This window comes from Peromyscus maniculatus, chromosome 3 (assembly GCF_049852395.1).
Source record: "Peromyscus maniculatus bairdii isolate BWxNUB_F1_BW_parent chromosome 3, HU_Pman_BW_mat_3.1, whole genome shotgun sequence".
Taxonomy (NCBI): Eukaryota; Metazoa; Chordata; class Mammalia; order Rodentia; family Cricetidae; genus Peromyscus; species Peromyscus maniculatus.
The window spans coordinates 28,403,928-28,431,223 of record NC_134854.1 but is presented as its reverse complement, the minus strand read 5'-3'; the positions used below and the strand labels follow the sequence as shown (position 1 = coordinate 28,431,223).

Sequence of the window (27,296 nt, the reverse complement as noted above, 5' to 3'; positions counted from 1 at the left end):
CCTATTTGGAAAACTCTTTGGTTGGTCCTTCCTGAGCTAACCTGCCTAACCAAACAATGCAAGCTCCCATTCTGGAGTCACCACAGCACAGACTCAGGAAGGTTTCTGAACTGGGCTGCAAACCTGTCCCTCCTGACCTTGGGGAAGTTGCTGGTGTCCCCAGCTTTGGGGTCTAGGGGACTCTCCTCCTCACCCTCTTCCCTGATGTGGAGCTTCAGCTAGAGAACAAAGAACACGTGTGTTGGCATGCTTCTCCTGCTCTTCAGGCTGCTATCCTAGGTCTCTGTGCCATTCGGGTTCCTGGTTCTCCCTACTGTCTCCCTCATTGACTAACACCACTCACCTCAGGGTGTAGCTATCTATTTGCTACTCTGCTTCTCTGGGGAAGTGAGGCAAGTTCTAGGTACCACTCAGCTATCTGGCCTGCTCCCCATTTAGTTTTGTAAAAAATTACATACATTCCAATTTGTGACTGCAATGAAAACTTAAAATTTTTGTTTCCTTTTAAAGGAGTCTGTTATGTCAAGGTGAACAGATTTACTTCCTCAGTTTGAGTCAGGGTCTTACTATATCCCAGACTTGAAACTTACTCTGCAGCCTGGGTAGCCTCAAACTCATGATCCTCATGCCTCAGCCTCTGGAGTGCTCAACTACTGTTAGCATTAAAGCTCTACAATTCTTTTTTTTTTTTTCTTTTTTCTTTTGGATTTTCGAGACAGGGTTTCTCTGTGTAGCTTTGCATCTTTCCTGGAACTCACTTGATAGCCCAGGCTGGCCTCAAACTCATAGAGATCCGCGTGGCTCTGCCTCCTGAGTGCTGGGATTAAAGGCGTGTGCCACCACAACCCGGCATAAGCTCTACAATTCTTAATATTAAAGGTTAGGGTTCAACAGCATCATTTTATGTATCTCTTAACTAAATTTCAAGAACTGACATCGATATATTGAAGCATTATTAAAAAAAAACACTTGTTCTGTTGTTAATATTTAAGTTTTGATCAGTGACCCAGAGAATCACAAGTGTCATAGAAAAGATGCTTTCTATTTAACAGGAGTTACTAAGCAAGTCAGCTATTTTAACTTGCACTTTTTTATTATTGAAATTGTAAGGGTTTTTTTTTTGTCATGCATTTCTCAGTGGGAATGAGCTGATCATATCGTTTACTCATAGTTTTTTTTCTTTTTATGAGCACTTTATATAATAAAGGTACCAATCACTTATAATAAATATGGCCCTGGAGCTTGTGATTCGCACTCATGTTTACCCTGTGTTAGGGTTAAGATTTTTTTTTGCTTTCCTGTTCATGTCATGATGGATTGAAAATCATGGCACATTTGAAACATCTTCGGTCAGAAGGATCAGCTTTGGAAGAGCCCAAACAGTGTTATCAAAGAGGAATTTGAGTTACAAAATTGTAAGAATCATTGGAGAGCTCTTTCTTAGAGCAATGAAAGAAAGTTAAGTCACTCGTGAACAATCCCTACTTCACAACTGTACCTCCCTCCACTCCCCACAGTTGCCCGCTGCTCTGTGGGCTGGGTTTGAGATCCACCAGTAATGGCAATATGAACACCAGCAGATCAAGTCCAGGAAACAGCTAACAGGTGCTTTTGTGAAGCTCCATGTGAAAAGACATCCTGAACGGAAATTACTTAAATTACTTAACCATCTCACAAAAGTAGAGAGGTTCTTAAAATCCACTTTTTTGAAAGCTGAAATATTTACAGCCTTCTATTTGGAAGAATATATAAATTCATAACATGACAGACAAGATGACTCCAATGATATGAAAATTTAGTTTTTATAGGCACTTTGTGGCATATTTCAGAACTTTTTACAACCTTTATAATCTTTATAGTAATACAACAAAGTAGGGTTGACATTAAAAATTGAAACAAAATTACATATTTTATTTAAAACATCTTTAAGTTCTCTTACGAATCACATAGTGCAATCAAAAACACTGCCCCCACTCAATGACATTTTTTTTTTTCAATTTCAGTTCATTTAAATACAAAGTTTCTGGAGACTGTCATCTTGATGAAGTTACCTTTAACAGTATTCACCTTTTTAACTTTGGTTAAATGCCATATTTAAACACCAATATTAAAACAGTCACAGTTCACGAGCGCTTTGCTCCAACCTGGACCATTGAGAAATAGATGCCCTTCTGTGCCAGCAGCTGCTGGTGGGTGCCATGCTCCTTGACCTTGCCGTTCTGAATCACCACGATCAAGTCTGCGTTCTGGATGGTGGACAGGCGATGAGCGATCACAATGCAGGTGCGGCCCTCCCTGGCTTTGTCCAGGGCTTCCTGGACAACCTGTTTCACAATCACATGGGAGATTATGATGAAAACAGTCCTCTTCCTACAGTCCCCTCCCTGACAAGCCCCAGGATTTGTACACTCTGTCCTTCAACAGTGGCCTTGGTGGTGAAATGAAGCAGAGATTAGAAACCAAGGTATCAGTCACACCAGAAGAGAAGTGAACACCAGTTTGGATGAGTTCTGAGACAGGCGATGTCTAATGGAGACAGGAGATGTCTAATGCAAGGTAAGGGCAGTCTATGGAGTCCACCCTTTAAAAACACTCTCGGGCCTTGCCAAACAACATCCCTAAAGCGTCCTCTAGCCAGCTCCAGAGCATCAGGAAGCTGGAGCACACGCCAAAGCCATCAGAGCAGTACAACAACCCCTGACCATCGGCTGTCACACAGCCCAACTCTTAACCTTTCTCAGGCTGGAAGGCACCAGCAGCATGTGTCTTAGGGCACGGCCGGACTTCAGCCCAGTCTCCCTTCAGCTCTTCACGGGCTGCTGCAGAGACGCTGCCTGCAGGAGCAGACTGCTGCAGCATGCAGCTTGTAGGCAGACATCACGGAACACAGAGGGCCCGAGATTAATTTGCCCCTCATCACTTCAGGTCTCCGAAGGCCCATGTAGGCATTTCAGCTGCGCTGGGAGCCGACACCAGCAGCAGTCAGCTGTCTGGTTCAGCGTTCTCCACCGCGGCAGAGAACGAAGTCAACTTAAACCCTTACCTTTTCGCTCTCGGTATCCAGAGCTGAGGTGGCTTCATCCAGAAGCAAAATGTGAGGCCGTCTGACGAGGGCGCGTGCTATGGCGATGCGCTGCTTCTGCCCACCCGACAGCTGAGTGCCTTTGTCTCCTACTCTGGTGTTGTATTTCTGGGGACAGAATTTGGTTGTTATGAAAACAGAGCTGATGACAAAGTGCAAAGATAGTGTGACCACAGTAAAAAGAATAATTAGATAAATTTAGTTTCCGAGGCTAAAAATAGGTTCACAGAAAGCTAAACAAACCAGGAAAAAGCTCTGATTGGTAGGCTTTATCTCTCTTTTTGAAAGCAGATACTTGGGCCCCCAAATTATAGCTTTAGTGTAAACAAGCCCAACTCTCTCAGTGCAAGGATATGGCAATCCATTATCTCCCATCTCCTGGTTTCATTGCATTTGTAACAAAGATTGGCAGGAGAAAGGAAATGATTTGAACAGCTGCTCACAATAACAGGAACATCTTGTCACCAGCAGGTGACACTCTCCACATGACTTTAAACTGAGCAAAGAAATCCTTTGACTATTAGCTTTTGGGTGTGTTTCTATTAAATTATCTCCAACGTTTAAGTGATTTTGACTGAAGTGATCTTGATTCCACTAAGCTGAAAACAGCGCCTTCTTTATCCAATTCCATTCCCCTATCAACCTCAACAGCGGCAAACTGTCACAAATTATTATATACGATAACAAAGACATAGGCTAAAAGATTGTGTAATATCAGAAAGCAGGAGAGGATGTGATAGCACATGTGACCAGAAAATAGACAGCCTTATTTATCTGTAGGCCTTTTAGTCGCACACAGCTCTGATTCTCGTGAATTTGACTATAAAATCCATGCTCTACATAAAGGAGGCCACTTGTCTTTATCTTGTTTGGCAACTCCAGTCCTATGGTGGGCAGAACAAGGTCAGCATTTGTAGAGAAGAAGGGCTCTGGTGAAGACAGAAGGGCATTTGGAACAGGCGCCACCCCTGAGCTACGGCTGCCCCAGAGTCCAGGCGCTCTGATGTGTCCTGGCCTGGGTGGGTGCAGGGCTTCCAGACTGCATTGACTCAGCAGATCCTTGGAGAGCAGAGAAGATGGTGCTGTTACCTCTGTAGGAAGCAGGATACACACTGTGGCGGAGTAGCTAAGTCTAAAGCTACCCTCAGAAGGAGATGCTTGGAGAATGGGGCTCAATGATGGAGTGGCAGATGGGGAGTCCAGAAAGGCAGGTCCCTGTGGGAGAGCACTGTCACTGAGACCCTGCTGTGCCCTCTACTCTGAACCCTTATGACCTGGGCTTTAAATAACAAATGCCTGGGTCTGACTGCCAGGTTTTTGTTCTTTTTCCTATTTTTTCCATTCGGAAGAGATAATATATGGACTGAAAAATCTGCATTGTCCAAAAAGCTTGGACAAGCAGTGAATCTTATTAGCAAAGTGGTCTGTAGGCTTGTACTTTGAGTGTTTCAGTCTCAAGAGTCAATCACCCATGGCTGGACCACACTGGGGAGGAGAAGGGGACAGACCTCCTTCCAGGCCATGTGTTCAGCAGGAGCAGTTACCCGTGGAGGAGCCACATGAAAAGATGTAACGTGGGAAGAGTTAGGGTCACTTAATCTTGCCCTCCTTGCCCATGAGGCTTCCACCTTCCTGCCTGGCTTGAGGCTATTAAATCTTATTTTATAGAGGGTATTTCCTATAATAAGTAACTTAATTAATGATAATGGGAGGAGTATATTATTTGGGTAAACCCTGGAGCTGGAGAGATGGCTAGGTAGTTAAAAGTACTGGCTGCAGAACCTGGAAACAACCTAGATACCCCCAACTGAAGAATGGATTAAGAAAATGTGGTACATATACACAATGGAGTACTACTCAGCAGAGGAAAACAATGACATCATGAAATTTGCAGACAATTGGATAGAACAAGAAAATATCATCCTAAGTGAAGTAACCCAGACTCAGAAGGACAAACATGGTATGTACTCACTCATAAGTGGATACTAGATATAAAGCAAAGGATAACCAGACTACAATCCACAGTTCCAGAGAAGCTAGCTAACAAGAAGGACCCTAAGAGGGTTGCATGGACCGCCCTGGGAAGGGGAAATAGATGAGATCTCCATGAGTAAACTGGGGATGAGGGGTGGGCAATGGAGGGTAGGGAATAGGGGATGGGATGACTGAGCTGGAACAGGGAGGGAGGGGGAAAGCAATGAATGAAAGAGGGAGATATCAGGGGGATAGAGAGAAACTGGGTGCTAGGGAAGTTCCCAGGAATCCCCAGGGATGACCCCAACTTGGACTACTAGAAATAGTGGAGAGGGTGCCTGAACTGAACTGGCACCCAGTGATCAGACCAGTGAATACCCTAACTGTCATCACGGAGCTTTTTCTCTAATGACTGATGGAGGCAGATGCAGAGATCCACTGCCAGGCACCAGACAGAGCTCCAGGAGTCCAGTTGGAGAGAAAGAAGAGGGATTCTATGAGCAAGTGCATCAGGATCATAATGGGGAAACCTGCAGAGATGACCAAACCAAACTAGTGGGAACGCATGAAAGTTGATGGCTGTGGAGCCTGCAGGGGACTAGGCTCATCCCTCTGCATGGCAAGACAGTTGTGTAGCTTCATCTGCTTTGGGGGCCCCCTGGCGGAGGGATTAGACTCCATCCCTAGTGCATGAGGGGGCTTTGTGGAGCCCACTGCGTATGATGGGACACCTTGTGCAGCCTTGAGGCAGGGGGAAGAGGTTTGGACTTGCCTCTACTGGATGTGCCTCCCCATGGGAGGTCTTGCCTTCTTGTGGGGGGAAAGGGGGTGGGTTGGGAGAGGGAGGCTGGGGAGCAGGAGGAGGGAAGAGGAGGATCTTTGATTGGTGTGTAAAGTGAATAGAAAAAAAAATAATAAAAAATAAAAGTACTGGCTGCTTTTCCAGAGGACCCAGGTCAATTTCCAGCACATACATGGCAACTCAAAATTGTCTGTAACTCCAGTCCCATGGTATCTGATGTCCTCTTCTGGCCTCTGTGGACACCAGGTCTGAATGTGGTGTACAGGCACACATGCAGGTAAAACACCCATACACATAAAATAAAAACAATAAAAATAAAATAACTAAAAGGATCTAAGATAGAGTCAGTGTTCCAATTTATCTAACTTACTGGAGGAAGTGAGAGGTAGTCCACAGGACATCAGGTAACAACTTAATAATCAACTTCATAAGTATAGCCTGGGGCCCATGAAACTCACAGTGGTCAGAAACTGTACAATACTATGGTCTTCTCCATGACTCAGCCTGAATTAGAGAGCTGTCTTTCTGGCATGGGTCCAGCTGTTGGCCTGGCCCAACTCCAGAATGAGGCTTGAAGCTTACAGAGGAGCTGCAGAGTGATGGACGGGCTAGAAACGGAGAATGGGGAGAGGCAGCGATGAGTGCTTTTTTGGCAGAATCAGAAGACACAGATATGGTTGCCTGGCCCTTCACTCAGACTTGGAGAATGGGGACCATCCCCCCGGAGGAGTGTGCCTCCGGTCTCTAAGCTGTGGTCTGCACCAGGCCTGCTCCTCCTGGACAGCTCCTGAATGGCTGTAACCCTTTGCTCTTTCCTCACAAAGACTCCTGTGATCAGGTAAACTTAACATCTGACAGGCAAGGGAAATTGTGGCCAGATCTCTGTATACATGTGGAGTATGTTTTGACTGCCAAGTTTTCTCTGATAATCTTAGTTTGGAGAGAGACATACATCAGGTAGCGACTCGACGAACTGGTGGATGTTGGCCTCCTTGGCCGCCCTCACGATCTCGTCCTGGGACACGACCCGGCTGTTGTCTCCATAGGCGATGTTCTCTGCGATGCTACAGTCAAACAGGATGGGCTCTTGGGACACAATGCCAAGTTGGGCTCGGAGCCACTGGACATTGAGTTGCTTTACTTCTTTGCCATCTAGAAACTGGGAGCAAGGGTTCACAGGTCAACTTCAGGACCAGCACAATTCAGATTTAGCAAAATCAGCACCATTATTTCAAACTTTAAGACTGTGGGTTGCCATGAGATGAAAAGAGGTTTGCTTGTGTTACTTTGGATTTTTAAGATTTGTTCAGGGGCACCATAAGTGTGCACTTTGGGGAAATACCCCGTTTCTAATGTCTTAACCCTGGTTTTTGACTTACGCAGTAAAAAACAAAAAATAACCCTCCTAAAAATACCCATGTCCCGATCCCTTGAAACTGCGAGTGTATTTTGTCAAAGAGGCGTTAAAGTAGCACATGGAATTAAAGCTATTAATTGGATAACACTCAAATACAACGATTGTCTCGATTATCTTGGTGCAAACAATGTATTCCTGAGATTCTTAACTGTGGAAGAGGAAGACAAGAGCAGGCTACTCTGCTAGTTACTGCTAGCTTTGAAGATGGAGGAAGGGGCCATGACCTAGAAAAAGCAGAGCGGCTTGTCTCTTAGAGTCCCAAGAAGGAATGCTGCACTACCGTCGCTTGGATTGTAGCCCAGTGAGGTCCATTCTAAGGGCTCAAGGACTTACAGCAGTCTCTCTCTCTCTCTCTCTCTCTCTCTCTCTCTCTCTCTCTCTCCTATGTGATATGTGTGTGGTAGTGGGGGATGGACAAATGTATAGAAGGATTCATGCTATATTTAATACTGAGCCAAGAGTTGGAAGGGAAAGGCCACCTTCTCCCTAGATCAGCAGTCCCATAACTTGTGGGTCACAACGCCGGAGAACGACCCTTTCACAGGGGCCGCCGAAGACCATCAGAAAACAGACACCTACATTATGATTCATAACAGTAGCAAAATTACAGTTATGAAGTAGCAATGAAAATAATGTTGTGGTCGGGGGTCAGCACCACACGAGGAACTGTATTAAAGGATCTCAGCAGTGGGAAGGTTGAGAACCACTGCTCTAGATGATTGTGCAAGAGCTGGGGAGGCCCCTGCATAGGTTTGCTGATTAAACCCTTTTCTGATACAGATGTCAACTAAATAGATCTCCTTTGCAAAATAATTTTTGCCATTGAAGTGAGGGAGCTGTTAATGGCTTCTGAAGAAGATCCTAGTACCTTAGTTTTAGATAGTCAAGCAACAGTGATAAGTGTGTACTGATTCATATAGGTTCTCTGTATACCTTGTGACTGGCTGAGGCCTCGGAGAGCTCTGGCCAGAACTAGGGTAGATCTTTGTCATAGGAATGCATTTCTGCTTGTGAGACTGGCAGTTATATGGAGAGAAGGCATACCATGACCTTGCTGGTACCAAGCCCAGTTGCCATAACTACTCTGCACATCTACTCTCTTGGCTTTCTAAACATCTTAATAAGTCGAAGTGGAAAACAGAGGCTGGAGAGAAGCAGTAAAATGTCATGACTGGCATGGCAGTGCTAGCCTACTTCCCTAACACTGAGGCAGTTGAGGCAGAAGACTGAAGGATCAAGCCATCCTCAGCTAACATGGCGAGTTCTAGGTCAGTTGGGAGTATGTAGTAAAACTCTACCTCTAAACAAACACACAGCAAGAAATTCATATAAGAATATAGCTGAACAGGGGGAGGATTGTATTTTGCAAATGGAAAATTGAAGAAATGAGCCTTAAAGAAATCTATTCCATGTCTCTATCCCTGGAAGCAAACACGTATTATCTCACAGAACCACAGGCAAGTCTGGATGATTCCAGTAAGCGTTAAAGAATCTGTATACTTCATCAACTACAATAACACTCTTGGCCCTGATTATAACTGTAAAACACAGCAAGTGTGGAATCTATTTAAAATCAATATTAGCCAAAGAACCCTTCCTCTAAGGGTTTGGAAGCCCAGAATATAAAACAGACTCGAACACAGTGTCTGTGGTAGAGGCATACCAGTGGTCTGACGGGGGACCTAGGGATTTGGGAAAATTCTGGAAATTGCTCACAAGATCCGAGCCCAAGTGAAGGTCTACCTAGGAAAGCAAAACGCAGTATGGAATGATGTAAGGCTAATCAAAATGATCAGCTCTTTCTACTATAGACTGTCACGTCCACTGTTCACTAGTGCAGTAATCAAGTGCTGTATTTATATATCACTGCATGTGTATGTACTCTGAAATAAAGTGAAAATATCAAGCACTGAAAACATTTTCAGTTCTGTGATAAGCACAGGGCACACACTCTGTCATTTATCTTCACAACAACTCTTAGGAGGTCATTGTGGCCTGTATCTAAAGGGGACAAAAGACCCCAGCTGTGGTACGTGGGGACAGACTGGAGAGGGGAGAAAGGCCAGGCCAGGAGCAGAGTCAAGTTAATAAAAGCGAGGTGTAGGACTTTCAAGTCCATGTGGATTGTGGGACTAGAACAGCATTCTGGGTGGGAAAGAGGCCAGGCTTCAGTCAGGAAGCCCTTCCATGTAAGTCGGCGGCTGAGCGAGGAAGAGTCCACAATCTAAGGTTTTGGTATTCAGATTTTTTTAATTTAAAATATTCACCTTTTCTATTAGAATATATTAATCTACAAAACTACCGTTCTCCTTCCTCTTCCAAAGTAGTCTATCTTCTACCTTGATGTTATTTTTAATATTAAACCCAACTTCCATGTACAAGAGAAAACCCAGTTTATATAACTTAACTCTCTTCACTGTACCCTTTTCCTGTAAATTTCATTCTTTATACCTGAGTAATATCCCATTGTATAGAAAAGCCACATTGTTCTTTAGCAGTTCACCGCTGATGGGCGCCCAGGCTGCCGTCGTAACTCGGCTCTTGTGAGCAGAACTTCAGTGAGCATGCACGCTGGGGCTAGGGACGAAGCTTGGGTCCTGGAGTGCCCGCTTAACCAGCACGGAGCACTGGGATCCATCTCCAGCACCCCCGGAAACCCGTGTCCTGGCACAGGCCTGTATTCTCAGCACTCTTTAGGTGGAGGCAGAGATCATGAATTCGAGGTTATCCTCAGAGCCAGTGTGGCACACACGAGACCCCGTCTCAAAAGTCTTAAGGGGGACTGGAGAGATGACTTAGCAATTCAGAGCTCTTGCTGCTTAGTCATAAAGACTAGAGTTTAGATTCCAGCATCCATAGGCCCGGAGTTTCACCAACTCCTTTAACTCCAACTTTGAGGGATCTGATGCCCTCTTCTGGCCTCTCTGTGCACAAGCATCCATAACCCCCTCCCATATGTGCATATACTCACACAGATGCACACACACACACACATAAATAATTAATAAACTCTAAAAGAAAAAAAAGTCAAGGCTATGGAGGTATATTTAGATATTCACTTTGGTGCCCAGCTTTAAACTCTAAGATATGTTTTCTTTAAAAAACCACCTCTACATGCCTAGAGACATGGCTCAGTGGTTGACAGCACGTGCTACCCTTGCAGAGGACAGCATCCTCAGTGCCCAGTACACACATCAGGTGGCTCAGACCATGTAACTTCAGCTCCAGGAGAGCCAATGCCCTTTTCTGAACTCACACACGCACACAATCCCACTGTGACAGCGATTCTTGGTTGTCAACTTGACCACATTTGGAATTAATTAAAATCTACTCGGTGTACACCTGTGAGGGATTTTTCTCAGTTAAATCATTTGAAGTGGAAAGACCCACTTTTAATCCAGATCTTTTGAGATGGGAAGATCTACCTTTAATTTGGGCCACACCTTCTGGTGGCAGCCTACTTCAACAACATGGAAGAAAGAAACCTTTGCTCTTTGCCTGCTTGAAATCTCACTCATGAGCAAGATCATTCCTTTAGTGGCAGTAGAGCCTACTTTTTCGGAATTCTGACATATACTGAAGACAAGTTGAGACATCCAGCCTCGTGGACTGAACAAATATTGGATTATCAGAGTTTCTGTTGTGAAACAACCATTGCTGTACCAGCTGGACTACAGCCTGTAAGCCATTCTAATAAATCTCCTTTATATGTATGCATGTATGTATAATAAAAGCTTATTGAGGACGTTACTCAGAGTTCTGGTTTCTGACACTATCTCTAATTGCTTTGAATGTAGTGAAGGCATTCTAGAGTTCTAGGGTCAATTTTTAGCAACAAAATTTAAAAGCATAAAACCAGAACTCAACCAAGTTTTTTTAATGAAGTAAAAAGATATAAAATGTTCATAACTTACAGAATAAACTGAGTAAAGTCTGACTGTTTTTGAATAATTATTGTGTAGAAGTTAAAAAAGCCATGGGTACCAGATTGAAAATTCTTTGTCATTACTGCAGCCAGGGTCCCTTGGAGCTGATGGGCATCAGTGTTTGGGTTACTATTCTTGTCTCTGCAGCAGCTGTAAGCTCTGAATATATGGACAACCTATAACTAAATGCATACACAATAAGTTTCCTGCTCTAACTTCTGTTTCTTTGCACTTTTTCCTATATCCTACAACACTGGCCTAAATTCAGAGCCAAAGAATACTTCCAATTCTTTTTTTAAATTTAATTTTATTTTATTGTACAATATAATTTAATTCTATATATCAGCCACGGATTCCCTTGTTCTCCTCCCTCCCCTTCCCCCCAGCTCATCCCCCCCATTTTTCTTTTCAAAAAACTTACTTTATTCGTTTTTATTTATATGTATTGCCTCAGTGCATGTATGTGTTCCGTGTACATATAAGAGGCCAAAGAGGCCAGAAGTCATAACCCCTAGAAGTGGAGTGACAGGCAGTTGTGAGCCGCCATGTGGGTGTTAGAACTGAACCTGGGTCCTCTGGAAGAGCAGTGAGTGCTCCTGACTGCTGAGCTGTCTTCCCAGGCCCCCAGATTTCTCCTTTTGAGCTGAGTGTCTGCTTTTCTCCCTCAAGTGTCTCCTACCCCGCTGCTGTTCTTACCTCTTTCAACGCTGACTGCATCACAGTCCACACCCCCTAAATCTCCACGTTTTCTCCCAACCATCCTTCAAGCAGCTAGTCTGTTCCCATCACCTATTTACTGGGAGTACAAAGTGTTGGGGACAGTCCATTAATCTGCCACCTCCTGTCACCATTCTTCTCAGTCCTCATCTTACACAAACTCCTGTTGTGGATTACTACTTTAATTAAGTAAAGATGTGTTACATTTGTTTATACTGAATTTATTTAACGATGTAAAGATATGTTACATTTGCTTATGCTGCATTTGTTTAATTATGTAAAGATGTGCTGCCCTTTTACCTTGTCTGACTAAGGTAGCTGATTAGTCTAAGAAAAATAGCCAATAGCTAGTCAGAAGAGGGAAAGGTGAGGCTGGTGGGCAGAGAGAGGAGAGTGAAGACAGAACGGGGGAGAACGAGAGGGAGATGCCCAGGACCAGCCCGTCAGGCAGCCACCAACCAGCCAAACACAGAAGAAGTAGGAAAAGCAGGACGTACAGAAAGAAAGAGAGGTAAAAAGCCCTGAGGAAAAATGTGGACGAAGAGAAATAGATTAAATTAAGTTAAAAGAGTTGGTGGGACAAGCATAAGATAAGGCTAAGTGCATTTATAATTTGTAATAAGCCTCTGTGTCTTTATTTATTTGGGAGAAAGCCTGCTACAAACACCCCATTGTCCTCACTGACATCTTTTCCTTCTTGGAACACAGTAGTGGGTTTTCCTCTCCTTGTCACTCCTTGACACTTTTTCTATTTCCCAGGCTACTTTAATAATTGATACCTTTCTCAGGTAAAGGAGATGGATGTAGGTCCCTCATGAAGAAAACAGAGGGGCACGTGGTCCAGCTCAGACACCAAACGTTAGCTGTAGGATGCTTCTCAGTGGGGTTATTATTTGAAGGTGTGAAAAGAAAACATGGCTTGTAATCAAGAGTTAAGACTATCCCGGCATTTGGATGTTGAAATCTAAGATGGTCTGAGTACAAAATCGTGCTCACCACTGTGCCGGCCACGGGGTTGTAGAAGCGCTCGAGCAGCTGGACCACTGTGCTCTTCCCGCAGCCACTGCTGCCCACCAGGGCCAGCGTCTGGCCCTTCTTCACCTCCAGGTTCAACCCTTGAAGCACTGGGATGTCGGGTCGGGTGGGATAGTTGAACTTGACTTCATTAAATTTCACATTTCCTTCCAACATATTCTAAAATGATAATAACGGTGGTCAATTTGATTATGGCAATACTGAAAACAGAGTAGAGCTGACTCTGGCCACCACCAGCTGCCAGGGGGGACAGATCAAAAGGACCCACCTTTCCCTGAGTGCTAGGGTGAGCTTTTAAGCACTGTTAAATGCCATTAAATACTATTAGCACTGTACTGAGTACTGAATCTTTATTGTATACACCCTTTTAACCCTCCCCATGAATGATGAAAAGAGTCCATAAACGGACTATTTGACAGGCCCTTCTCAAATCTCTGGCTTCCTGGAGCAGAAGGCTATCAGCTCAGCAGCCCCTTCGACAGCTGCATGAACTGCCCTGATGCCGTTTTGGCTGCACTGAACACAGCAATTTCTGCAGGAAGAAGTATTGCAATTACAGCTGCTTGCTGCAAACACACGGTTTCAGTGGGGGAAAAGCACCATTGCCAGCCAAACTGTTTCAAAGAGCTTGTTGAGGAAGTCACAAGGATCTCCAACAAGCACATTCACCCAGTACAGCAAGGTAGTACCAGGGGTACCGGTACCAGTGGCCCAGCAGAGGGCCTGTACTTAGTGTCAATGTAGTCTTGACTTGCTACCTTTGCTCTTTCTCATTAGCAGAGTGGACTCACAACACAAAGAGGAGACGGCAGTCAGCAATGGCTGCAGTGTCAGGGAAGGGTAGCTGAAGACTTCCAGAAAATGACATGGATGGGAAGCGGAGGTAGAGACGATAAGGACTGTGAAGAGTGTCAGATGAGAAACTCTAGGACCCAGTTGTTGGAAGAACTGCAAAGCTTTAAGGACCAAAGTCTTGACACCATTCACTCAAGACATATAATACTAACTGCTTGCTGTAGGAGCTAAGGGTCCTGATGCTGGAGTCCTGCCCAGCAGCTATAATACTTAGCAAGTCTTGTGTGCTGCTACCACTCAATGATGTTGGCCAGTGAGACTTATAATAGTTTCAAATTACTGGGGCAGTTAGTGGTTAAAGCCTAGAGCAATGGACCCCTCACATGAGCACCTAGTATCCGTAGTCTTTGGTTTCTAAAGTCTGGAGCAATAAGCACCCATTTCTCATAGCTCAGGACCTGCTAGTTCAGTCCTCAAAGGCTTAGGACTCCTAACAATGAAAGAATTGTAACTACATGCTCATGGATACTATGCACGGAGAGAAAAAGACCCAATCAAGTGGTTAGTAACATATGTAGTGAAATTCTACTTCGATTAACCTTCATTTCACAAAGATAGAAACTAATAAATAGACTCTAAAAGAATCAATGCCTTGGCCAGCAAGCTGGCTCAGTGCATAGGGACCTTGTTACTGAACCGGACAATCTGAATTCAATCCCCAGGATCCACAAGGTGGAAGCAGAGATTCAACTCCTAATGTTCTCTGACCTCCACATGTGCGCTGTGACAAGCAAACATCCACATGCATATACAACTAAATAAAAACAATCAAAAAACATTTAAAAAAAAAAAAAGAAAATCAATGTATCTATGCAACGAGGCATTAATGCCATCCCAATGTATAACACAAATGCAATAAAGCTTTTCCACCATAATTTGCCTATAAAAGGATAGTGTTTTATCTCTCTGTGAAATAAATTTTAATTATATATTAGTATTTAATGAAATAAACTCATGACCTGGAAAGCTTTATATTACAATCAATATATTAAAAAGCACATGTTTTATTAAATTTCTTCTTCAACTACTTTTATCCATGGGGTTAGCAGCTCATGTAACTGGAAGAGCAGACTCACAGGCTTCAGGCCTTCAGGACTGTAGCTGTCAATCTCAGGGAGTTTTTCCATGATCATGATGACATGCGATGCCGACACTTTGGCTTTGGCATAGTCAGGAGCGAATGAACTGGCATTCCCAGCTGCCATGGCACCGAAGACAATAGCTGAGAATACTCTGGAACACAAAGGAAAAAAACCACATACACACAGTCATGGCTGCTGGGAAGCAAGCTGCCAACTCTACACCCGGGAGCAGGATGCTGAGTGACCACTGCTCGTTGTAGAGAAAACACAAACAGAGGAACTATAAGAAACAACCATGGTCCCTTCCACAGCTAGCCTCGATGATACCTCTCACCACCCACTTAGCCCCACTGACAATGGCATGGGCACACCAGAAGATAAAGGACCACAGCCAGGAGCTGGCCTGATTCTCCAAGCTCTAGTTCCCTAAGGAGGAGAGAATGACGTTCCCTGAAGCCTGTAGTCAGCTTTGGGTTCTCTGTCCTTCTGTCAGTGGGAACCCTTTAGAAAGAAGCCCACTTGGCTTCCCTGAGGACTCCTCCTTTAGCAGAGTGGATTAGAACACTTCACCAAGGACTGTGGGTGTCAGACAAGGGCTGTCCTCACCTGCTCCCCTCAGACAGGCCAGACAACACCCCACTGCAGCCTCCCAGATCCCAGAGGCCACGCCTGCGGCCCCCACCTTTGTCCCTTGCCACACACTAATGCCTGGCAGCTGTGGCACACTCCTCACATTCTATGTGAAAGACCACCATGAGATTGCTGTTTCATGTGTTCACAAGTTTATTTAAAAATTGAAAAACAAAAGCAACCTTTTTGTGAACACTATTAAACAGAGCAGGGTGCTGGCCTGTTTGGCTACAGTACTAATGGCCATGACTGAGTATCTTCATGTCAATATTGTCAATATCATTGTACTTATCGGAACAATAACAATTAAGGAAGTCACCCATTACTTTTTCATTGACATGATTTTAAGGTTTAGGGAAGAATGGAAAGGTACCCCGTGTTGGGATATGAACACTTGGTGGCTCTGTTTGGGAAGGTTGTCTCACTTTGAGGAGTTGGAGCCTTGCAGCAGGGAGTGGTCACTGGGGTCTCCTGACTGCTGTTCCAGTGTGACCCACGGCCTTGTCCACACTCACGTGCTGCTCTGACTCCTGTCATGATGGAGTGGAGCCCTCAACTGTAAGCTTGGATAGCTCTGTCTCCTGTAAGTTGCTTTGTCAAGATATTGTATTACAGTAACAGCGATAGCAGCTAATATACCCACAGAAGAAAGTGCATTACTTAAAGATGTTCTCTATGGATATTTTCCTCATTTTTAAACAGCACACATTCAAAAAATAACTCACAGTTATTGGAAAGCAGACTGAAAGCAATAACAAATTCATAACCAGGCAGGACTATCTCTCATAATTATAAAATAACAAACATTTTAAATGAAACACCTTTCCTTAAGTGCACGGCAGTGCGGCTCGTTACAAAACAGCTGCTTTCTCACTCTCTGACCTTTGTTGTTTAAAGAATGAAGCGTGGTTTGCCACCCTTTCAGTCTGGGTTTGCCTTGAGACGTACTTCAGTGAACAAGAATGGCGGAGGTCAATGTTTTCAGTTGGAGGTTTATGACTCAGGAGGTCTTGTATGATTCGTATGCTTGTTCATTATCATTTGTGTATTCTTTCTCCCTCCCTCCCTTCCTCCCTCCCTCCCTCCCTCCTTCCCTCCCTCTCCCCCTCTCTCCCTCCCTCCCTCCAGGCTGCTGCAAGAAAAAGCATACACAGAGGACGACCCTGACTTTTCCCCTAGCCAACTATCTATGGCTTCCTTTAACCCAGAAGTGAGGTTAGATGAGAGCTTTTATGCCCACCTCAGATCAGCACAACTGATTTCTGTGCAAAATAAATGTTGTTAATTCCATGTCACTGAGGCACAGTGGCTAGTTGATGGAATGGCATCACAGTCTCACAAAACCTATGACATATGACAAAAAATCCCTTATATGTCATGCCATGCAGCTGCTAACAGGCCACATCCTCATCTGTGACATGGCTATCACAGCCCAGGCCAGAAAGAACCTTAGAGATATCAAGTCCAGTTGTTGATGTTTATGCCTAGACACTTCCCTAAACTGACCTGTGTCTTCCCTTTTGATAGGCACCATGTCTGATTAAGTCTATCGCTAAGCTTACGTTACCCATCATGAACCGGAACATCTTTCCACAGGCCCTTTGCTTTGGTGGTGACCCTCACTGCCTTTCTCCATATGCACTTCATTATGTCATTAACAGTAGCCAGGAACTGGCGTAAAGCACGAGGCTATTCAGAACCCTGGGAATCCACCACTTCCTTTTCTTGGGACTCTGTACACAGGCTAAAGAAACACAATGCAATATTAAAAACTATAACTAAATAAAACACACAGACAGTTAATTTCCCTCATATATTATTTAAACTTTTTGGGGGGAGGGGCTAGGTTTTTCAAGACAGGGTTTCTCTGTTGAACTTACAGAGCTCCGCCTGCCTCTGCCTCCCAAGTGCTAGGATTAAAGGCGTGCGCCACCACTGCCTGGTGAGGGACCTTTTTTTTTTTTTTTTTTTTTTTTTGGTTTTTCGAGACAGGGTTTCTCTGTGTAGCTTTGCACCTTTCCTGGAACTCACTTGGTAACCCAGGTTGGCCTCGAACTCACAGAGATCCGCCTGGCTCTGCCTCCCAAGTGCTGGGATTAAAGGCGTGCGCCACCACCGCCTGGCTGAGGGACCTTTTTTAAATGGCCACTTTTCACAAGTTTCCTCTGGCCTTTACTAATTAGAAGAAGGAGTCTTACAAATCTAAGGCTGCTGTGTCAGCAAATTTTATTGGCTTGGAACAAAGCAATCTATCAAAGAGTTATCTATTTAAGAATCCAATACTTACAGCATAACATTTTCAAAAGTCATTAATTGATGCGCCACCAAGTAGGCGCCAAACCGGAAACAGGCAGCATAGGTAAAATACATCATGGCCTGGGTGAAGGAGAATGTGATCCCAAAGACCTGCGCTTTCTTCAAAGCGTTTCTGGAAAGAAGAGAACCCAGATTCACTCCACTGCATTTCTCAGTCATTCAAGTAACTTCCTGTGGTTCGCAGTGGGGCACACAGAGTGACAGACACAGTGGATTCCCTTTCTAGAGAATTCGGCTTGAGCCCCGTTTACTTAGCAGTGTGAATACAGGGAACTGCCTCATCTCTGAGACTCAGTGGTGCCTTCATCTCTAAGGTAGGACATTGCATCTTAGTGGTTGATAACTAGGCCTGTAACACACACACATACACACACACACACATACACACACCACCACCACCACCACTACCACCAGAGGAGCCTGTTTCACATTAACAAATGAAGGGACCTGCCCTCTCCCCCACTTTGGGACTCAGCACATCTACCAACACCCCCAAGCTGTGGGTGACAGGGCAGCAGGCATGTCCTCCTACTTGGGCATCTAGATGAGGTGCCTATCATCAGGGCAGCAGAGGGACAATGTGCTATGGGAAGAAAAAGCACCTCAGTGTCTGCAGCCAGGGGCTTTACAAAGCATTACATTCCAGGAATGTCTGAACAAGAAGGATCTGGGGGGAGCCTGGGCAGGGACAGGGTGGGGATGGACAGCCTTTGACCTTCCTCCTCCTGCTAAACCCACCAACTTCTTCTTGTCTTTGCCACTTACTGGGATTTCAAATGCAAACTTTTCCCAGAAAAAGAGGGCCTGCCATGGTTATGACAAAGGTGCTTGGAAACCCTTCAGAAAGATCTAGTTCTCTCCTTGTCCCAGAGAAGCTGAGACTCCAAGGTTGGGTTTGCTCATGTCCTGGTCACCTTTCTTTTAGAGCCCTCATCGATACTGCTGGGGTAAAGGGAGAAGAGAAGGTCTCCCCAGGAAAGAAAGGAACAGAAAGTATCCTTGAGAGATCCCTGCAGTGTCCCACAACACCTCCAATTTCATGTTCCATAGAGAGCCTCCACCCCAGATACAGCAAAGAGCAGGTCACTGTCCCAACGGGACACCAGAGGCATTCACAGCTGTCCCCTGCTCTCTCTTCCCCAAAGTCTCCAGCCTTCACTGCTTCTACCTCACACATGCCCCTGCCTCAGCGCAGGTCTCTTCTTTTCCCTCTTGATAATCCTTCTAGTACTTTCTTCGTGTGCTCTCCACCTCTGGGAAAAGCAATCCTGAAAACCGAAGTCCTTAGCAGACAACTCCTCGGAGCCCTGGCCCACTCCTGAGAGTGTCTTACCTGTATGGTATCTGCAAGCTCTGGGCATACATGTTTTCAAACTTCTGCTCCCGAGTCAATGAGACGACAGTGCGGAAGTTCTCTATCGCTTCAGTGGCAATCTGTAACACAACAGGCAGTTAACTTGAACTCTATATACCACATTAATAAAAGTAATTTGTTATAATGTGTTTAGCATTTACTATTATCTACAAGCGTCTCTACTGAAAAGGATATTAAATAATTTCCCAAACTGGACTTCAGATCTGTATGGGAGATCCCCATAGATGATGAAGCTGACAGGTGACCTAAAGCCACCCTCTTTACTTGGCTTTAGAAAGGTATTTGAGAACTCAGTGTGTCCCTTACAGTGATCTTGCTTCTACAATGGACTTATTTTAACCTTACAATTGCTTTAGTTTATTTATTCATTTATTTGAGACAGGGTCTTGCAAAATATGCAAGACTGGCCTAAGACTGAAGAACTTCCCCCTTCGGTCTGGGTGTTGTTAATACTGCCATGCACCGCGATACCTGTTTTTAAAATGTGATATTTATCTCTTTATAAGTTCCGTTGTTTTAAAACATATCTGGAATATGTTACAAAATAAAAAGTTACACATCAGCATTCTACACAGTCACTCAAACATTGCTTTCTCCCCAAGTGTGTGTATATATAGATATAGATATAGATATAGATAGATAGATAGATAGATAGATAGATAGATAGATAGATATAGATATACATATATCTTTAATAGTAAAATAGATTCTGAATTCTAGACTGCTTTTGATAAAGAACATTCTCCAAGGTTATTAAATACATGTAGTGTGGTACTATAGACAACCTTAACAATGCAGCATGTTTTCAGCCCAGCAGAATTTTTAGTTCTTATTTACATAGATATCTTTGAATGTGAGCATTTGCTGGTATTAAATAATTTTCTTAGGAAAAGTTTTTGAAAGTAAAAACACTAGGTTAAAGAGAGTAAAAGCTGTCCATCGTTAACAAATATTAATTGTACAAATTAATAGGATTCACTGAAAGTTCCATATATCCACACATCAAGTCCATCTACTCTTCCACCCTCTCCTCACCTCTTCCAAGTCCCATGTACTTCTCGCTCATCTTTTTAACATATTCTGCACATGAAACAAAACATATACTTGTTTTGTCTCATGTAACATGACCTACTCCGATTCTGCTTCCCTGCAAACAACAGACCACCCAACAACACACATATGCCACATTTGAACCATTCATCTTTCTGGTTTGGGGCTGTAGAAAATGAATTTGCCAGATGCTTTGAGTGCTGTGGACTCGTCATTTCCCGGTTCCTTTGCTGTCTCCAGCCTCCCTTGTCACTTGTCAGTGCAGAGCAGGAATCAGGGATGCTCTTAGGGGCTTGATTGTTGTAGCTGTGAGGAACGGGATTTCTCATTGGTCTTAGTGAGGTGTGGGTTGGTGTGTAGAACAGCTGCTGATATGTGTGTGTTATCTTGTATCTTCACTATAGATATACACACACATGGATATATCATGTATATGCTTCTCTACAGATACACACACACACACACACACACACACATATATCATGTACACGCTTCTCTAGTGAACTCATCAGTTTTGGTAGTTTCTCAGCAAAGTCTTTTTGTGTTTAAAATATCTGGAAAGCAGGATTTCACTTCTTTCTTATTTTTATAATTTCTCTCACATGATCTCTATAGCTAAAATTGAACAGTAGACTGATATTATTAGATATCCTATTCCTGACTTGGTAAGAAATGTTTTCCATTTTTTCTCCATATATTAGCTATATGTTTGTCATGTAACAACCTTTAGTATGTTGAGATATGATCCTTCTATACTAATTAAGGCCTTTCATCAAGAAGGGGTGTGGAATTTTCTCAAATGCGATTCTAGATCTCCTCAGAGGACTGTGTTTACTCATGTACCTCATTTCTGAATTGTGCACACTGAGCTATCCTTGCATCCTAGGAGTAATTCCAACTCTATCATGGTGTCCATTTCCTGTTTTGATTTCTGGAGACAGCATCTCACTGTGTAGCCTAGAGTATCATTAACTCATTAGCCCATATTGGCAACTAGCATTCTTCCTGCCTGTCCTGTGAATGTCAAGGTCACTAGCATTCTCCATGCCTGTCAGTACAAGCTTTTAACCAGTTTTCATGTTCACTTTGCACACCTTGAAGGTTTTTGCATCTGTTTGACCAGAGATACTCTTGTATAGTTTTCTGGGTCTTTGTTGTTTGTTTTGTTTTTCTTTTCTGTCCTTCTCAGGCTTTAGTAGCTGGGTCATGTTGGCTTCCTAGAATGAAGATGGAGAGGTTTCTTCCCTTTCTCATCTGTAGTCTGCACTTCTTCGATGGGAAACTTACTATCATTCAATCTCATGTTTTTATTGTATTCTTAAATTCCTTAGATTCAATTTTGGTAGGTCATATTTGTTCAGGAATTATTCTATTCCCTCTAAATTTGCTACATTATGAACATTTTCCCCCTAGACATGTTCCCTAATGGGGCTGGAGAGATGGCTCAGCAGTTAAGTGCACTTGTTCTCTTTCAGAAGACCCAGGTTCAATTCCCCAAACCACATCAGGTGGCCCACAACCACCTGTATCTCCAGTTCTGGAGGCATCTGACACCTCTGGCGTCTGTGGACACCTGCATTCCATGTGCATGTACCCACACAAAACAGATATATAATTTAAAGTAGTAAAAAAATCTTAAAAAATTAAAAATTCCCTAATGATCCTGAGTTTCCCATAGCATTAAGCATATGCTTTCTGTTTTTAAGTTCTGTTCATTTGGATCTTCTCTTTTGGATAACTGAGTGCTCAGCAATTTGATCTTAAAAAAACAAAAACAAAAACAAAAAACTAAACTGGACGGTGATGGTGCATGCTTTTAATCTTAGAATTTGGGAGGCAGAGGCAGTGAGTTCAAGGCTAGCTTGGTCTACAGAGCAAGTTCCAGGACAGGCTCCAAAGCTACACAAAGAAATCCTGTCTCGAAAAACAAAACAAAACAAACAAAAAAACCTTAGTTCTTTGTTTAATTAGCTCTTTAAAGATTTATATTTATGTATGTGTGTATGAATGTCATGTGTGTGAAGGTCTCCATTAAGGCCAGAAGATATTGGATCCCTGGAGCTTGGAACCCATCTTGGTCCTTTGGAAAGGCAGTGAGTGCTCTCACCCACGGAGCCATCTTTCCTCACTGGTCCCTGATGGTGCTCTTTTATGCTCGATTTCAATCGCTTATGTCCTGACCAGCCTTCTGTTTTTGGTTTGGTTCATTCTCACTTTTCTACAAGACTTGGATGCATCACCAGGGTGAGATCTCTTTATGGGTAGGCGTTCACTGCCGTAAACATCCTTCCTAGCACTGCCTTTCAGTTTCTCCTACTGTGCTCAGAGAAAACCACCTTGTTAATTCTTTTCAGTCTAGGTAATGTGCTGGAGAGTGGGATCGTCAGTTTACACACTACTACTGCCTTGGAACCCAGACAGCCTTCAGGTTCAGCACTGAGGTCAGATGCTCTGGCACTTGGTGCATAGAAACTTATCTTCTGATGAATTATCCCCTTAATAAACAGCAATCCCCTTTATGTATTCCGGTGTTTCCTTAAACTCTGTTTTGTTGGCTCAGTGTGGCTAAACCTTCTTGGTTTTGGATTCCATTTGTTTGGATCATTGCTCTCTATCCTTTCACTTGCAGATGCTGTATTTTATAGGTGAGCTTTCTTATATATTGTTGCATCTTGCTCCTAAATCTATTCATCCAGTCTGTGTCTTTTAATTGTAGAATTAAGACCATTTACACTTAGAGTTACCATTGGGAAACATACTAGATTCTCTAATTTTCTTCTTGTTTATATCTTAGTTTCCTCTTATTCATCTTTAAAGTCTGATGGCTTACTGTGTTACTGTTTGATTCCTTGCTATTTTTCTTTCATTAACATACCTTTTAGTTGTATTTGAAAACACATTTTTTTAGGAACATAGCAGATATACTCTCCCCAAATTTTTGCCATCCAATTGCAATCTGATAACATATTACCACTAATGAGGATATTTGTTTAGTACATACATTCTTTGCCACATTTTGGAATGTGGGTAAAGGGATGTAGAAAATGTAAAGAACAAAAACATCCCCATGAGATTTCAGTCTGTCAGCCATGAGACAAACTACCTGTCTCATGCTTCTCATCTGTAAAATGAAGGGGATGGGTAGAAGGTCTCTACCATCTCTTCAAATCTAAAACTATAGATCACCAAGAGAAGTTCCTCCTATTGGTTCAGATATTCTTCTCTCAGGCTCTTTCACAGGTCAGAACTGATTTTAATGATACATCTCATTATGTTGTAATGTATAGAAGAATACCCCAAGATGGGAAGCCCCCTTATTTTTCACTGAATCCTATACAAAATTTGGAAAGGAAATTGAAAAAAAATCATTTTTGTGTATCAGTATCAGTGTGTTTTGTCTGTCTGTATGTTTGTGCACCACTTGCATGCTATACCCATGGAAACCAAAAGAGAGCATCAGATGCCCTGGAACTGGAGTTACAGATGATTGTGAGCTGCTGGGAGTGCTGGGAAGTAAACCCAGTCCTCTAGAAGAAGCTCATTCATAGAGAGGACACTCAGCCGGTAACTCCAGCATGGCTGCTTCCTCCCTAGTCGATTTCTGCTCAATACTCTGAAGTCCTGACTTGCGGCTACCTTTGTTTGCTCTCTCAACCAGTCTACTTTAGTCATTTCTGCTGTATGCTTTGAGTACTTTATTTGATGATGCATTGCTAACTATCTGTTGCTTCTATCTATCTGCTATTTGCTATTATTCCTTTACTTTAGTTTGTTAGCTACATGCTTTATAAATTGATTTAAATCTAAAGGTATGGCTATTACAGATCATTTTCTGGATGTTCAATACACACACACACACACACACACACACACACACACACACACACTTTCTCTCTCATTCTACTTTTAGTATCAGCACTGGAGAAAGGGAGACAAGAGGATCCTTGGAACTTGCTGAGTCAGCCTAGTCTAACCAGTGGTTTCTAGGTCCCAGTGAGGGACTCTGACTCAAAGACAAGGTGGATGGCTCCTGAGAAATGACCCCTGAGGCTGACCTCTGACCTCCCCACACATACGCAAAAGCACCCATACTCACGTACAACTGCATACTCACACACCAAACATATATGCATTTTAGAAAATCCTGAAAGTAAGGAAAAGAAAATGTTAGAGAAAAAAATTTATCCAGACAATCTTTGTTCAGATACATTAAAATATTTTTAATTATAGGGGTTCAAATAAATAGGAGAGCTCTTCTGGGTTAGTAAGACAACTGAACAAACCACAGCAGTGAGTGATGGAAAACAAGTTCCATGGTCAACTTCAGTGATGTCTGAAAGACTTCCTGTGTGTTCTCAGTGTTCTCATGAGTCTGTAAATATCCCAGTTCTCAGTGTGTGACTGATAAAAATTAGAGTTTGAGGCACAGATTTTTGTGGTCAGTAAAATGACATACTATCCCACAGAATTATCTCTTCACTTAGAGGCACAATGAAGCAATTAGGGAAAAAAACCTTAACTAGAAGCTTCTACCCTTATAGCTTCAATCTCCACAAGTTTTAAAGACTAAGTAATTCCCCAAACGAAGAACTTTTAGTTGGAAGGGTAAAAAATGGTACTGTTTCTTTCTGAAAGAATCGTTTACTAAATAGCTTTGGAGAAAGAAAAAATGCATGATTTTGAAAAAAGTAAATAAACTTCTTTACCCTCCCTCTCCTGCCTTCAAAAACTCATGTTTGATTATGGCTTTCAAGACTGGAAAAAAAAAACTGCAGCTGTTTTCAGTAAGTGCTCAGTGTGTCCATAAGAACATGACTGAACACTGCCAAACACACGCCTTAGACGTCAAGGCTATGAGTGCATTCTGACATCACGGACTGAAGGTGGTAAGCAGGCCCTTACTTCACAGACACCATGACTGGCCTCTGATATCAAACACATCTGTGACACCATACTGTCAGGATATAGGAAGGCCCTGACATTACATTGTTGGATATGAGCAGCCCTTGACATCACACACTTGTTATGTGTATTTGGTGAAATTACACAGAACTGCTTAAAAATGTCAAGCTTACCTCATTCCTTTAGAGGCAAATCATCAGACATAGGCTTGTCCTTCATGGCACTTAAGTTTTAGCAAGGAAGACACTGTTCATTAATAAAGAAATAGGACAGAAACATCAGAGGCTGAGAGGAGGCATGCAATCAGCGAGTGTGATGGCCTCTGGAAATGTAACTCAGAAACCCAAATGATGTAAACAAGCCATCCATGGTCCAAGGGACTCAGAGAGGAGTGTGACAAGAGCCGCACAAGGCCCATGGTGGCTGCAGCAGTGTGGACCATGAAGAATGCAGTGCAAGAGAAGAACAGCCATCCAGGACTAGGCCACGTCGGGTTTGCAGCCAGGATAAAAGTTTGGATCGTACGCAACTCTTAGAGGCCACGGCAAGATTTGAAGTGCAGGTTAGCACGATCTGATATGTATCTAATAGATATGAGGATGGATTTTGTGTGAAGAATATAGAGTACAGGAGGATATGACCAGAAGGAGTAGATCAGTGAGACATCCATTACCCTGTGACTTTGGACAAGACCCAGGATCTCTCTAGACTTTGGGCTTTATCACCTCTCCAACAGGGACAGTTCTGCAGAGTTACTGACAGCAATAAGTAAGAGAATACACATACAGCTCACAAGATGATGACGGCTATATGCCAGTTATTGAATAATAAATGGTAACCTGAGAATTATAACAATGAGGTTGATTTTTAGTCTTAAGTAGGATGGTTGGAATAGCCACCGCCATGGTCTCTATGTACTGTATTCCTGTAGCAGGAATCTTAAAAGTTCTTATTAATAAAATCAAACCCGAGGCGAGTTATTGGGGTCCATGCTGGTAGATCAGAGAGACAGAACAAACCATAGCTATCTCACCTCACCAGTTCCTCAGCTGGTCTTGTCTCCTCAGACTGGAGGCCTCTGAGTCCTCATCCAGAATGGGTCTCAGCTGAATTACTGCTCAAAAGCCTGAATGCTTAACCAGCCAAAATGCTTAACCAGCCAAAAGCCTCTAGTTTCTGGTCCTCACACCTTATATATCTTTCTCTTTTCTACCACCACTCCCTGGGATTAAAGGCTGGCTTTCTGGGATTAAAGGCGTGTCACCATGCTTGGCTGTTTCCTGTGGCCTTGAACTCACAGAGATCCAGAGGGATTTCTATCTCTGGAATGCTAGGATTAAAGGTGTGAGTGCCACCATTTTCTAGCCTTTGTATCTAGTGGCTGTCTGTTCTCTGACCCCAGATAAATTTATTAAGGTACACAATATTTTGGGGAACACAATACCACCACAGTATTCCCTCTGAGGCACTATCACTGAAGTAGAGCCTGACCATGACTCTGAAAGTCTGCCATAGACACACCCATCTCCATCTGCACCCCTTGCCTCACTCACGCCGAAGTAACTTCGCGAGCCTGGAACAGTCTCCTGGTTTTTAGACTTGGTCATCTTCCCACCATCACTCTACGGCATTGTAAGCACATCAGTACTATAAAATCGTAATGCTTTTCTTCAAATGAAAAGTCTTCACCACAAAAATCAAGAAGCTCAATAAACACTCTGTTAACTGAAGCTATTAACTCAGCAAGTAGTCTCCAACTGGGACTAAAGTTGTTTGAGCCAGACTTTACCCTGTGGGCGTTCACACTGCGAAGTCTGACCCCAGAAACAATGGCTGGAGGCCATAAGTATTTCTCTCAAGGGAACTCCAGGGAAGCAGGATGAAGAAACTAAGGGATGACCAACCTCTGGGGCCTTCCTCATCATTTGTGTCAGTGAGGTGCATGGCTAGGAGACAGAGTACCAAACACATGCCCACGGGGAACCTAAATCCACTCCCACCTGCCCTGGACCAGGCCCTAAGTCTTGGGAATTTGGAATGTCCATCAGTAGGTATAGTCCTAGTGGACACTGAGCTCATTTGGTGGTGGTGGTGGGGGTGGTGGGGTCAGCCCTGTTCCGAACTCTCATCTCC

At 43.4% G+C, this 27,296-nt stretch overlaps 1 protein-coding gene across 5 annotated transcripts in view; it reads right to left on the bottom strand.

Annotated features, from left to right (window-relative positions):
• Positions 1-1,783: 1,783 nt before the first annotated feature.
• LOC102911743 (multidrug resistance protein 2) overlaps positions 1,784-27,296 on the bottom strand; it is a 259,280-nt gene continuing 233,767 nt past the window's right edge. For 4 of the 5 annotated variants that reach the window (XM_076566293.1, XM_006990449.4, XM_076566294.1 and 1 more), the window contains exons 22-28: positions 19,170-19,270; positions 17,808-17,948; positions 14,885-15,041; positions 12,915-13,112; positions 6,811-7,017; positions 3,044-3,190; positions 1,784-2,324 (exon numbers count right to left, since the gene is read on the bottom strand). In XM_076566293.1, the coding sequence (XP_076422408.1) occupies positions 2,124-2,324; positions 3,044-3,190; positions 6,811-7,017; positions 12,915-13,112; positions 14,885-15,041; positions 17,808-17,948; positions 19,170-19,270 (1,152 nt within the window). In that variant the 3' untranslated portion in view covers positions 1,784-2,123. The remainder of the gene's footprint in view (positions 2,325-3,043; positions 3,191-6,810; positions 7,018-12,914; positions 13,113-14,884; positions 15,042-17,807; positions 17,949-19,169; positions 19,271-27,296) is intronic. The other variant, XM_076566295.1, reaches the window with a different exon arrangement.